Source organism: Lycorma delicatula, chromosome 3 (genome assembly GCF_047948215.1).
Source record: "Lycorma delicatula isolate Av1 chromosome 3, ASM4794821v1, whole genome shotgun sequence".
NCBI lineage: Eukaryota > Metazoa > Arthropoda > Insecta > Hemiptera > Fulgoridae > Lycorma > Lycorma delicatula.
The window spans coordinates 110,421,578-110,434,527 of record NC_134457.1 but is presented as its reverse complement, the minus strand read 5'-3'; the positions used below and the strand labels follow the sequence as shown (position 1 = coordinate 110,434,527).

The following is a 12,950-nucleotide window of genomic DNA, read 5'->3' as shown; positions in this document are numbered from 1 at the left end:
ATTGTTGTGGATTAATGTTTGGTATATTTTGTGCTTTTAAATAAAAATGTAAGGGCCCTTTACACCCTTACATGTAACGACCCTGATGGTGATACTAACCTCTTTTTTATGATTGTGATGAGGAATAATGAATGACCTTAGCAGTCGAAGCCCGTAAAACACACAAAAAAAAAAATAATAGGTTTACAAGAACTCACAAATACATATACGTAATATTTACTTATACATATATGAATACTCGCGAACAAAGCGTTTCCGAATCTATATTTGCACGAACCTTCTTCTTTATTTTCACCTACACAACATGTCCTGAAAGTTTGTTACATTCTTTCCTTTAACTTTTTTCTTTTAATTTGTTTTTTTTATATTTTTTTATAAATTAAATATATTGATTTATTAATAATTATTAACCAGTAATTGTAAAACACGTTTTACAATAAATAGTTATCCAATAATACAAAAAAACAAAAAACATATGAAAAAATCAGTATTTATTAGTGAAATAAAGTTTTATGGACTTTTAAAAATGTATATATGTAATTTAAAAGGAATTATTACATATGTATATATGTACATATGTATATATGTAATAGATTTGGTGAAACATCTGATTATTTAATATTAATTGAAAATTATAATTTAGTATCGTATTATTTTTGGACTTTTAGTCTAATTTCTGTTTAATTTTATTTAATTATTTTGGAATTTCTGTTTTATTTTATCAATATTAAAAGTTAACTATAGAGCAACTGAAAAATAGACCCTCACAAGAACAACATATACACTGAGGCATACATGCCCGACTATTAGTATATTGCAAAAAATTCTTATTTTTTAGTTCATTACTTCTCTGATATTGTTGAACAATATTCTCCCTAAGTCGGAGTTGATAATAATTTCGTTTATTTGTTTTTTGTTGCCAATCATTTAATCGTTCTTTGATTTGAAATGATTTTTCTGATCTTAATTTGTGTACGTTCTCTAGTTTTCAAATTTTATCTCTTTGTATTCATCATCTTCTCTTAATCTTTTTATTCTTTCCTTAGTCTTCTCTCGTCGAGTAAAGTTCTATTGCAGTACTCGTTCGATGCACTTTATCGTCCTATTTAATTCATCATTAATATATAAGCAAAATGATGTTAAAAGTTTAATTATTTACAGTTAATGTATACCAATTTTAATAATGTTAATTGTGTAAATAAAGTTCGTTTGATTTTTTTTATAATTGTTAATCTCTGATTTAAAAACGTTTTACGATAAATTAGAATTCAATAAGTTATCAGTGCAATACCATTTTATGAACATTTCATTTTTTAAAATGTGTGTAGGTAATTTAATAGTCGTACAAGAAGTCATGTGATGCTCACATCAGATTTTTATATAAGCCAATTAGCTATTTTAAATGTTTTTATTAGTTTTAATTTTTCCGTAATAAGAACCTGTTTTTTTTCCAATTTTGTAAATATCGTATTAATTAATTAAAGAGTGTAGTAATAACTAAACTGTTAAACATTTTTTAAAGTTTAGAACGCTGATTTTATAAAATAATTTTAACTGTTTAATCTTGTATTTAAAACGGTTGGCAGCACTGGTCCGCAACGAATAAATCCTCACAATGATTTTTTTTTACAGGTAAAAAGGACTAAAGAGCTAGACAGGTTGATTAAATGGTCATGATAAGTTTAAAGGCTTTCCTCTACGACACGAAATTTATTCGTAATTTTTACTTTTTATTATTTAATTTTTATGCTGTATAATCAATTCTTTTTTTATTCTACATATTTTACTACTTCGTCTGTGTAATTTATGAAGTTAAAGTCTCAATTAAAAAAACACACACACGTAAAAGAAAATATCATCACGCAGAACAAAAAGTTTATCGAGTTTTATTAATTAAAAAAATGTGTTACTATATTATAAACTGAAATGATTTTTTTTTTTAAGGAATGAATAAAATAAATATGTAATTTTTTAACATCGCTTATGCGAAATGATTTTCACTAATCTATGTGAATAACGGGACAAATATTTTGTATTCTCTTTGAAAGAGTTAAAAATTGTTTTTCGATGTCACAAATATGTCTACGAGTTATTTATAATACTCTTCTACTAAATCTAATTTTGAATCTCACTAATACTACCATAAATTTTGAAAATAATCTACTGTTAAATAATAGCTCAGCATTTGATAGTTGCACTCCAAAAAGGCACCGCCATCCTTTCCCTTTTACTGTAACATAATATTGGTTAATAACACAATAAATCTTTACAAAAAAAAAAAATTATCTTTAGTAAGAATTTGTACCCACTAGGTCACGATTAACCAGTAAACACCTCCAGTATTGTCTTGATAATGTTATGTGTAAGTCCAAAAAGAAAACAAATTAAATTGAAAAACTCATTTGATTAAAGGAGTATAAGTCAATTAAGGAAGAAAACGTAAATATTTAAATCACAAAAAACTGAAATTAAGACAAATTACTAGGAAAAAAACAGATACGTAGGAAAAAGATATCTATAAAAATGTTAAAAAATCAGTATGGTAGTATCTACTCGTAGTATTGAATAGCGCTTATATTTTATAAGTGAATTCTTACTTGACTTTAGTAATAAAATGATATTTACTTATTTTATTTGAAAATTATAAGATGAAATTAAAAAAAAAAAAGAACAATAAAAAAACGATAAAATTATTCGCAGTTGTACTCGTATTATACATCTAAGAATAAATAAAATTGATTTACTTTTTACGATAAAAAATTTAAAATTAAGGGAAGATTTTGGAAAATGATATTTATTATTGATAATATGATTTTAAAATTTATACGATGTTGACAAATCATAAAGTCGACAGAATTTCACGAGTTTTAAATAATGTTTGTTATTTTTAATCGAGTTAAGAGAAATAAAATTTATAAGAATTAATGAGTAACATACTAACGTTGAATAACATTAAAAACGTTGAATAACACGAAATGTCTGTTATTTTACTTCTTACTTAAGAAAGAAAGAAATAAGGACGATAATGTTAAAATAAATTAAGTAAATACGATAATTATTATTTTTCCAAAAAAATGTTTTGGCACGCTTCAAATAATGATAGACAAATTGGCAGCATGATGCTGTAAATAGAATCTAGTAGTTTATTTGGATAAATGCAAGGTAATTGCTTTAGAAACAGGATATAAGCTGGGAATAAATAAACACGGGATATTGATGCCAAATCAGTGGAAGTTGGCCATTATTCCTGAATAGGTATAAATATTTAGGATTAATTCTAATACCTGTACTACCACTAAACCCTGCATTTTAAAGACAGAAATATTTCCGCTAAATATGCAATGCCAACAATATTTATTGTTACTTTTTATAAAAAAATTAATATTCTGTGAAGTTATTGAGTAAATAGGAAGTATTTAATTTAATTTCTAGAGTAGTAATAACGTACCAGCTAAGCTTTGTAATGAAAAAATAATTTTTTATTAATACGAGGATAGAAATATTTTCAGCGTTTTATTTACAGGAAATTCTCTGCTAGATTCACTAATAATTATGTAATCTACTAAATGATATTGAATTTTTATATTTAAGGATTAGATTGTAATAATATGCTTATAAACATAAGAATTTTGAAAAGCAGATACAAAAAAGAAAAAAAATAGATTTAGTTCATGAGAGTTTTTATTATGTTAAGAAAAGGAATGCAAACGTAAAATTGATAATACACAAATGTAATAACAAGGTGGCAGAGGTAAGTGTAGGTGTTTGGATTGTAGGAAGCGGCGGGGTCATTGAAAAAACTTAACTGACAGCATGTTGGTAGGATGGACGTTGTTGACGAGTACGGTGGGTGTTAACTAAGACTGACAAACGGAACTCCTACCATGTGAAAGTACTATAAGAACGAACTATAAACAAGCTATTGTATGCTTTTACTACTGTTCGGGAGGCACTATATATATAATTTTATACAAACTGCGTAACGTATATTTTTGGAAAAGCGTGGTTTGGTATTCTTAAGAAAAAATTTTTGAAAGTTTATAAATGATGAAAATCAGGGGACTTTTTTGTGAACATAATAAAATAAAGAAGAAAAGATATGGGCAATTTTACACTAAGAAAGTTTTATATATATAAAGTTATATATTTATATATATATATATATATATATATAGTACAATACTACATACAAGAGAGATAAATAATTCAAGTATCAATTTACTTTCCTGGCTGGCATCATAGGTCTATGATGAAAAGTATGTTAATCAATGTAAAAATGGTTATGGGTTTTTTGCATTTCTCAACCCAGGAACCCCAAAAAACAAATGAAAATGGGAGGGATTAATGTTCGTACGTAGCAATTATGTATGTGTGATAACTTTTGACTGGATAATCCGATTTTGATGAATTTGCGCACAGAGAAGTATTTGAAGAAATTTGTTAATAAAATTTGGGGGTCGATATTTCCAGGGGGTGGAATAGTGTTATGGGGGTCAAATTTTTCAAAATTTTGCAAATATATCCCCACGTTGAATTAAGATCATTACATGTGTATATGCTTATCTTACCATTTAAAAAAAAAAAATCTTCCAAATTTTCCCCTACCCAAACATCGAAAAAAGCTACGTTTTTATTTATTGGTTATTTTTTAACCGGACTTTGTTTATGTCTTCCTAAGCATAGTAGCAGTTCAAGTGGCGTAAAAAAAACTTTGGGGATAATATTTGGGGAGGGAGCCGATAATAGTTAAAAAATATCAATTTTTAAAACAAAAATTTTAAAAACTTTTGTTTATTTAAACTTTTAAAAACATAACAATAAAGTTTCATTCTCATTCACCCTTCCACCCAAAAAATCTCTTAGGCAACTTTTTATTGGTTATTAATTTTTCGATGAAATTTTTAAAAATTTCTTCTATTCAACATAGTAAACGTAGACAAATCAGAAAACGTTTTTGAGAAGTGATTTTGGGGGTGGTGAACCAGAAAAATAAAAAAATATCGATTTTTAAAAAAAAGAATTTATAACCTTTTTTCACTATGCTAGGAATTAATAACTTAGTTGTCAGCTTTTATATTTTTTGTATGTCAATTTCAGGCATTCATTAGCAAAGTACTTTTATAAAAGAGGTTTAATAAATAAAATAATAACTTAACTAATGCTATCTTTATCCTCTGTAATTTATTCATCAAGTTTAGGTAGACAAGAATATGTAAATTTTTTATTTATTTTTATCATCATGAAAAACGGTTGTTATGCTTCTACTTTTAATTACTTGAATTAATTTTTTTAAATTTTTTTCCTTCTATTGGCATATTAGCTGATGTACTTTATTTCGCATTTTATTTTTATGAACATCATTATTAAATAAAATAAGTGGGAACTATATGCGTTATGAAGAATAATTGTATTTCATAAAAATATTGAAATAAAAAGTTTTATTATATTTTAATAAAAACAAAACCGATTTTTACTGTCGAATGACGTATATAAAAATAAATGTAATTTTTACTGCTATAAAAGAGTATTTGAATAGAATATAATACGATTTAAATATATTGCAACGAGTATCGTAAGTAATAAAATCTCCCAACAAAATAAAATATTATGTTACGGAATTTGATGTAATACCAAGTGAAGTAATAAAACTACTGTCTATAATATTATGTATTGTATATTAGAATAAAATACTATTCTGTATTTCTGAATAATTTGACCCGGATAAAAAAAGTATTTTTATTGCATATAAATTACACATAGTGTTTCTTTTAAATTTAAAAAAAAATTGTTTTATTATCATATTACAAATTGAAAATATAAATGAGAAAAAAAACAATTAATTTTAATAAATTCTAAACTTATGAGAAAGAGCTAAAATCCAAGACATAACTGTGGGGGTTTATTGTTATTTGTATGTATTTTACAGGAGGGAATGGCTGTCATTTGCGAGAATCTTACAATAACGTGATATTGAAAATTGACTTATTAAAAAAAAATTTACATTTTATAAGTTCAAAAAATCAAAAAATCTTCTAGGGTAAAGCTTTTTTATAATAAAATAAAAAAGATGCTCAAGAGTCAAAAAATAAAAACTACAAGTACATCAGAATTGTTAAAAAAATCATCATTAATTCTAAAAGAATCATTAAAAATAAAGAGAAAAAGTTGACAACAAAATTGAAATACTGTGCTGGCGCTAGTTATTTATTCTTACATAGAATTAAAATATAAAATTTTACCAACAAATTACCACATATACACGAGCCTCTACAAATTCCATCAAAATTGGTTTGTCAAGTCAAAAGTTATTAAACTTCAAACACACATGCAAATGTACGTACAAACATTAGCTCCATATTTTTTTTTTTTGGTGTACGTGGTTATGAAACGTCGAAAAGAGCAAAAAACCATACCCCATTTTTTGACTTACTTTCTTTCTTTACTGTTACTCATACTTTCTTTTTTGCAGCATAAAGTAGCTCCAGAACTATGATGCTAGGAAAGTAAAAACAGAACATGGGTCTTTTCTATTATGTACTCAGCATCCTATTTATTGTTATTTTTCGGGAATTTATATAAACTTATGTTGCAATTTCGTTTAAATCATCATTAAACTATTAAATAATACCGTAGATATAATGTTTGTTAAACTGTAATCTGTGTTGTCCTACACAGATTACAAACAAGCTAGAGATCTGGTATTGCCTGTTGGTACTTAATGATAGTAAATTGTTGTCTGTGTACAAAAATTAATCTACCTGCTTAATAATATCCCGTTATTCGAAATATTATTTAGGCTACTTTTAGTTAGCTAAATGTGTAGAATACGTTAAATGTATGAGAGAAGTGATACACGTAGCATACACGTAGTTTATAAAAGTATTTTATAGGTTACTCTTCTCCTTACGATGTCTGCTTTCGGTTGACCTAATTACAAAATAGTAAATGATTTTTTTTGAAATTTTTTTAATGTTCTACTATTTTACTTTTTCTTTAAAGTGATGTTTCGTTAGTTGCCGTGTAATAGTACGCTGTAAAGCCGTTATTAAAAAGCCTTGTCGTTGGCGACACGACTACTTGAGTTAAAAGTACTGCTTTACTGTAAACTAGTAGCGTCCGTGAGAAAAAGTGCTGATGTTATGTTCTATTGGCTGTATACTCCAAACTCAGCGAATATATGGAAAAAACAACAAAAATCCATAAATAATGCAAGAAGAAAGAGTGTGTAACAAATAAGAACCCCAGAACATAAATAAATTGTATTAAAAAACGCTTAAGAAACAAAACAAAAGAATTACTTGTATTTATAAACTTCAGCGGAACTGAAAAAAAAAAAAAAAAAACACAAAACAATCTAGCTAGGAGTAGTCCAGTAAAATAGGTAAAGGGTTAATTAGCTTACGATACATTCTGCACCACCTGAACACTATCTGGTCAGTTCAGAGCCTACAAATAAGTCTACAACACCGGCTAATATGATAATAATATTATTATAACATATGACATACATGACATATTATTATTATTATGACAATAATGATATTATTACGACAGCACAAATGTTAAAATATTTATTTTATTTCCTTTATCAAGCAACTGCCGTACACGCAACCACCCGACACCACCGCTATTGAGATAAATTTTTGTAACGTGTGAAAAATGCAAGTCTGGTTTAGCCTGACTTAACTAGGATCGAACCCAGGACTTTAAACATTAAATTACAGGATGTTTTTTCTTTTGCTTGTCATCTACAGCAATTTTCGAACCTATTGTCGATGTATTTTTACTGACTTTTCGAAGAAAAGTACGATATTACTTTCAGTTCATTATAAAGCGGGAGGGGAGGGGGGTGAGAATGAATTTTAATTAAGTTCTGAGTTATGAGGGGTACGAGAATACCATTCACTTACAATGGGGTTTTCTTATATATTTATAAGTCTATGTATAAAATTTAGAAACTCAAAAAATCTCCAAAACTATTAATCAATTTCAATGAAATTTAGATATGCTGTAATAAATAAATTTGAAATTGTCAACAATTTATTAAGATTGGTTGAGTCGTTCTTGAGTTACGCTCAAAAAAAAATTTGACATGTTGGCAGTGGAAGTGGAGTATTTTTCATACGCGTTTATGCAGTGAGTCATAGTGGTGAGCGAGTTGAAACTTGATGCTTGTGTGTAGATCTGCTGTTAATCGAATTTATGCAGAGCGTTGTGATCTGAAAATCAGTCGTTTCTGACTGAGAAATAGTGAGAAATATTCGGTCTTCTTGCGTAGAACTGCGCAAGAGTTTTTTTTAACTATTACTAGGAATTTTTAAAGAATTGATGTTAAAAATGGGTTTAGGAAAACGCATGACAAAAATGTTTTTGACAGTTATCGGCTTTACAAGTAAAAATACAATTTTTCCTTAAATTAAATTTTATACGTACAAAAGTTTCCTACTTTCACAGTCGGTTACAAAATACATCCTACGCCAACAGGAACGAGGATGAAGGAAGCCTTTAATTAAACTAAAAATTTATCGATGGACTTAAGTTAAGGATGAAATTCTTAATATATATTTTTTTTAGATTTAAACAAAAATATACATAAAATTTACCTTGTTTTTCTCGTGCACCTTCTTGTCTTATTATAATACTTGAGCTATCTTCACGACGCCACGTAACACGAGGTGTTGGAATACCCGTCGCACGACACTTTAATTTCACTGAACCCCCTTCAAGAGCAACATATCCGTCTGAAGATTCATCATTAAGAATATCCGGTGGAATCAGCACTTCCAAATTTCCCATCTAAAATTGAAAATTATCACAGAATTAATCTAGGTTTATTAAACAAAATAAAAAATTGAATTATGTTATATAGAAGGTAGTTATTCGAAATTACTGATCATCTACAGATTATTAATGATATTTTCAATTAAATTTTATGTATACATTATTAAAGCATATTATTATTAAAAATTTTTATCTACAATTATATCATTACCTTGTTTTAAAATCACCTTGGAAGACTGTTTTAAGATTTAGAGTGAATATCAGTAATTAGGAAGAATGTAAATATACAAAATTTAGCCAATATTCACAACATTAAGAATACATATTAAAAAGACATAAATACAGATTAAAATGAGAATAACCAATAAACTTTAAGAATTCTTCTTAGTGTCATAGTGCCACAACCTAATATAAGATAATAATCACTCCCGAAAATGACATGGTCATTCTCAAAAATAATAAAACATCCCATGCCGTTTTTATTTAGAAAAGTCAGAAGTAAACTAGTTTCTTGTTGAATATTTTACCGACCTGAACATAACAACATACAAATCTTACCAAAATTCGGGTGATACTCAACTGTAATAGTAACATTTTCCGATCTATTCATCATGTTGGACTGGTCGTATAATGAATATTATATTTGGGGAAAGCAACTACGGTTGGTGGAACATGTACTTCAGGTACTTAATTGCATAAGAAAGAATGAGACAGAGATCAATGGATTGTACATGCAGTCTTCACTTCATTATTAGATTATTTTTAGTTCTTTTTCTAGTAAGTATTTTCCGTATTTAATTGTATAGAAATAATCACTAATCCTCTTCTTTTATTGGAATGTAAAGTGTATTAGTTGGAAATGAATTTTCCTCTTTATTTTTCATTAACCATTTATTAAACTTTAATTAAATCACATTTAAAAAAGTGAAATTACTGCTTGGTAATATACACAGGAATATTATTTGAAAAAATTCCTGTTATTCAAAAGCAGATCTTAAAACTGTTTAATTACATTGAAAATTAGATAACTGTTTATAGTTTATATACAATTACAGGCTCGTTTCTTCAAGGGGATTGTTAATTTTTACAGTAATTATTAATAATTACTTTTCTTCAATTTATTTAAATATAAAAAATGCTGATCGTGAAATAAATATTCCATTTTTTAAAAATTAATCTAAAAAACAGTTCGGGTACCGTTCAGAAAATATTTAGTTTCTAAGTATTTTTTAAATTGTCATCGAACATATTTAATTTCATAGTAACAAAGAAGATGAAGATTGATATCAAGCATCATTGCTTCAATTTATAATCTATTTTATTTTCATTTGTTTAATTTAAATTTAATTTAGATTTGCTTATTCGAATGAATGTCGATTTTCATCAAATATAAAAGTAAGAACTGTGAGTAAATAACTAATAAAAGAAAGGATTTATATTTTTACTTTAGTACTCAAGTTAAACCCTAATATTTACTTTTCTGTGTATACGAGTTTACTTATTCTGTGTAGCTGTACATATATACTATATAACCGAAAGTATACTAATTGGGTCAAATTATGAATATCGGAAGTTTTATAGAACATGATCTTTCATGACCCCTCTAAAAAAAAAATTTTAATACTGATAAATTCCGAAAGGATGTATGTACGTAAGTATGTATGCTGGCCTGTTTTTTTAACATGATACTCTAGACAGGATTGGTTGATTTGGATGAGATTTTGCATGATGATTTCTCTGTATGGTAAAATAGTATAATTAATTTAGGTCGCAATTAGTCGAAGGGCAAGAAAATACTGAACTTATGGTTCACGCATCTCAAAATTTTGCTCAGAGTTGGTAAATTTTTTTCATGTAATTTAATGCCTCTGAGATCATTTTTGATTGAGTTTAGTTTTATTAAAGTCCCCGTAAAGAAGTGGGTTGGGGAAAAACGTTATTTTTTTCTTTTTGTTATCTCTGGGCTAAAAGTCACATTATTGTAGTAATTAAATGATTTCACTACATTAGAATGTCACATTGGTTATATATTTGGGCGATTTAATTAAGGGAGAGGATAATACATTTTTTGTTTTTATTTTTGTCAGTTGTCGTTTTATATTGGTATTATATATTTTCATCACATATATCAATATATATTGATATTTGATATTTTCAGAATGGCTTTACGTATTCCATGATATTTTTTTAACGTTGACTTTTGAACTTTCCGGCAACCAGGAAAGTTATTCGGGTCATTGTCGCTTTTTAATGTAATTATAATTTTTGTAGATGTATTTGTTATACAAATTCCTGTCAAAGTGCTTCTAGCCGTAAAGGCGTTTTTAAAAATTTTTTACTGAACGGTTATCAATAAAAATAAAAAAATTAATTAATTGATATCATAAATTTTTTTTGTTATAATAAAACGCATTGTAGGTCACTTTTAACGACTGGCCAATTTATATTTTATGTTAAAACGTTATTTTACATTTTTTTTTCCGGTAAAATAAAATAAAACCAAATTTAAGCTTAAAATTTAAAATGTTTTGTATATAAAATGATTTTGTCGGAGCTAAAAAAGAATAAACTTCAGTCCCATTCAAATTCACAGTCATGATCTAGTACCAAGCCATGGGTTTGAATCCCATGGTCAAATTCTACAGAATAAATGTTGTTAATCTTGTAATAATTATTTTATCACAGAAAATAAAGTTTAAGGAACTGATATAATAATTGTTACAATTGATTAAAAAGTCTATTACAATTAAAACAATAAAGAAGCTATCATTCAGTTTTTTTGTTGAGCAGATAATGTGTCGTTAGGCTTCCGAAGAATCTTTTATTAAAATTTCGAGAAGTTTCTTGTGAACTGATCATCATAGATTTACTAAAGTAATGCGACTTCTTAGTGAGCCAGAAGAAGACCAACAATCGCATTATGAAAGCTATTAAAAAGTGGTGATATCTTTAAGAATGGTGATATTCTCTGTTAAATGATTTTGGCTTTTATTACATAAAGATTTTAAAAATACAAAGATTTCTTTCTTAGTTCTTATAGCTAAACAGAAAGTGAAGTTGGTTGAAAAAATTAAGCGATTTCTATTGTACTACTCTATTCAATTAGGAGTACTTACGACATCAAAAATGAATATTCTTGAAAAAAGAAAATATACCAGTCATTTTAAAAATGTATTTTATATCTATTTTGTTTCATTGGCTTTAGCTGTGCAATTTACCTTTAATTTCTGAAAGCATCGGCTTGATTACAGTGCAACATAAACTAAAATATACTAGCTTATAACGGTGATTACTGTTCCATGTTACTTCTTGAAACCCTTTCGTAACGTTTTGCAGTCAGGAACATCTAAATTTAATAATTAAAACTAAATTTAAGATGAAATTAACTGGAAGAGTACTTATTTTTCAATGTATTTAATCATATAAAATGTTAATATCGTAAATAATTTTTAATCATGTATTTTTAATGGCCATGAAATACCATACACTTCAAAAATAGATTTTATTTTCAACTAGAAAGTAAAACTAGTAATCGTTATAAGATTTAAAATATATATATATATTTGACTTATTCTGCTGTTACGATACAGTTTAATAAAATATTTATCAATTGTTATTAAGAGATTGATATATAAATTTAAAAAAAAGAAATTGATTCATTAAAATTACTTTTATCAGTAGTATTTGAATTCTTTTAAAAATATAACTTTTTAATTTGTTTGTGTCTCTTTGGTACAAAATCGTTTCGAAGTTGTATCATGTTTTTCATGTTGTATAAAATACAGCTTTGACCAATTTTAAATCAATTAGTGAATGAGAAAATATGACCTAGTTTGAACAATATTCGTAGTCGGCACAGCTTGAACGCTTATTTGTATGAGAATATGTTGCGCACAAAATTTTTAGTTGTATGTTATTTGCATGTTAATTTTTGAAATATTTCAATATTATTTTAAAAAATCAGATGAATGGGTTTTAATATTTTTACAATAAAAAAGGATTTACAATAAATGAGAAAAAGTTTAAAAGTGAAATATTTATTAAATCTAATTTATTAAATTTAAAACCTATTAATATTTTAAACTAACTATATTTCATGTTACACTCAACTTAAAATGTTTAATTAAATAAATAATCTATTTTAATCACAATTCTGAACAGAAAATTAT

At 26.5% G+C, this 12,950-nt stretch overlaps 1 protein-coding gene across 1 annotated transcript in view; it reads right to left on the bottom strand.

The window, feature by feature from the left end:
• LOC142321194 (lachesin-like) overlaps positions 1-12,950 on the bottom strand; it is a 207,160-nt gene that overhangs the window by 67,682 nt on the left and 126,528 nt on the right. The window contains exon 4 of the mRNA XM_075359189.1: positions 8,604-8,796. Coding sequence (XP_075215304.1) covers positions 8,604-8,796 — 193 coding nt within the window. The remainder of the gene's footprint in view (positions 1-8,603; positions 8,797-12,950) is intronic.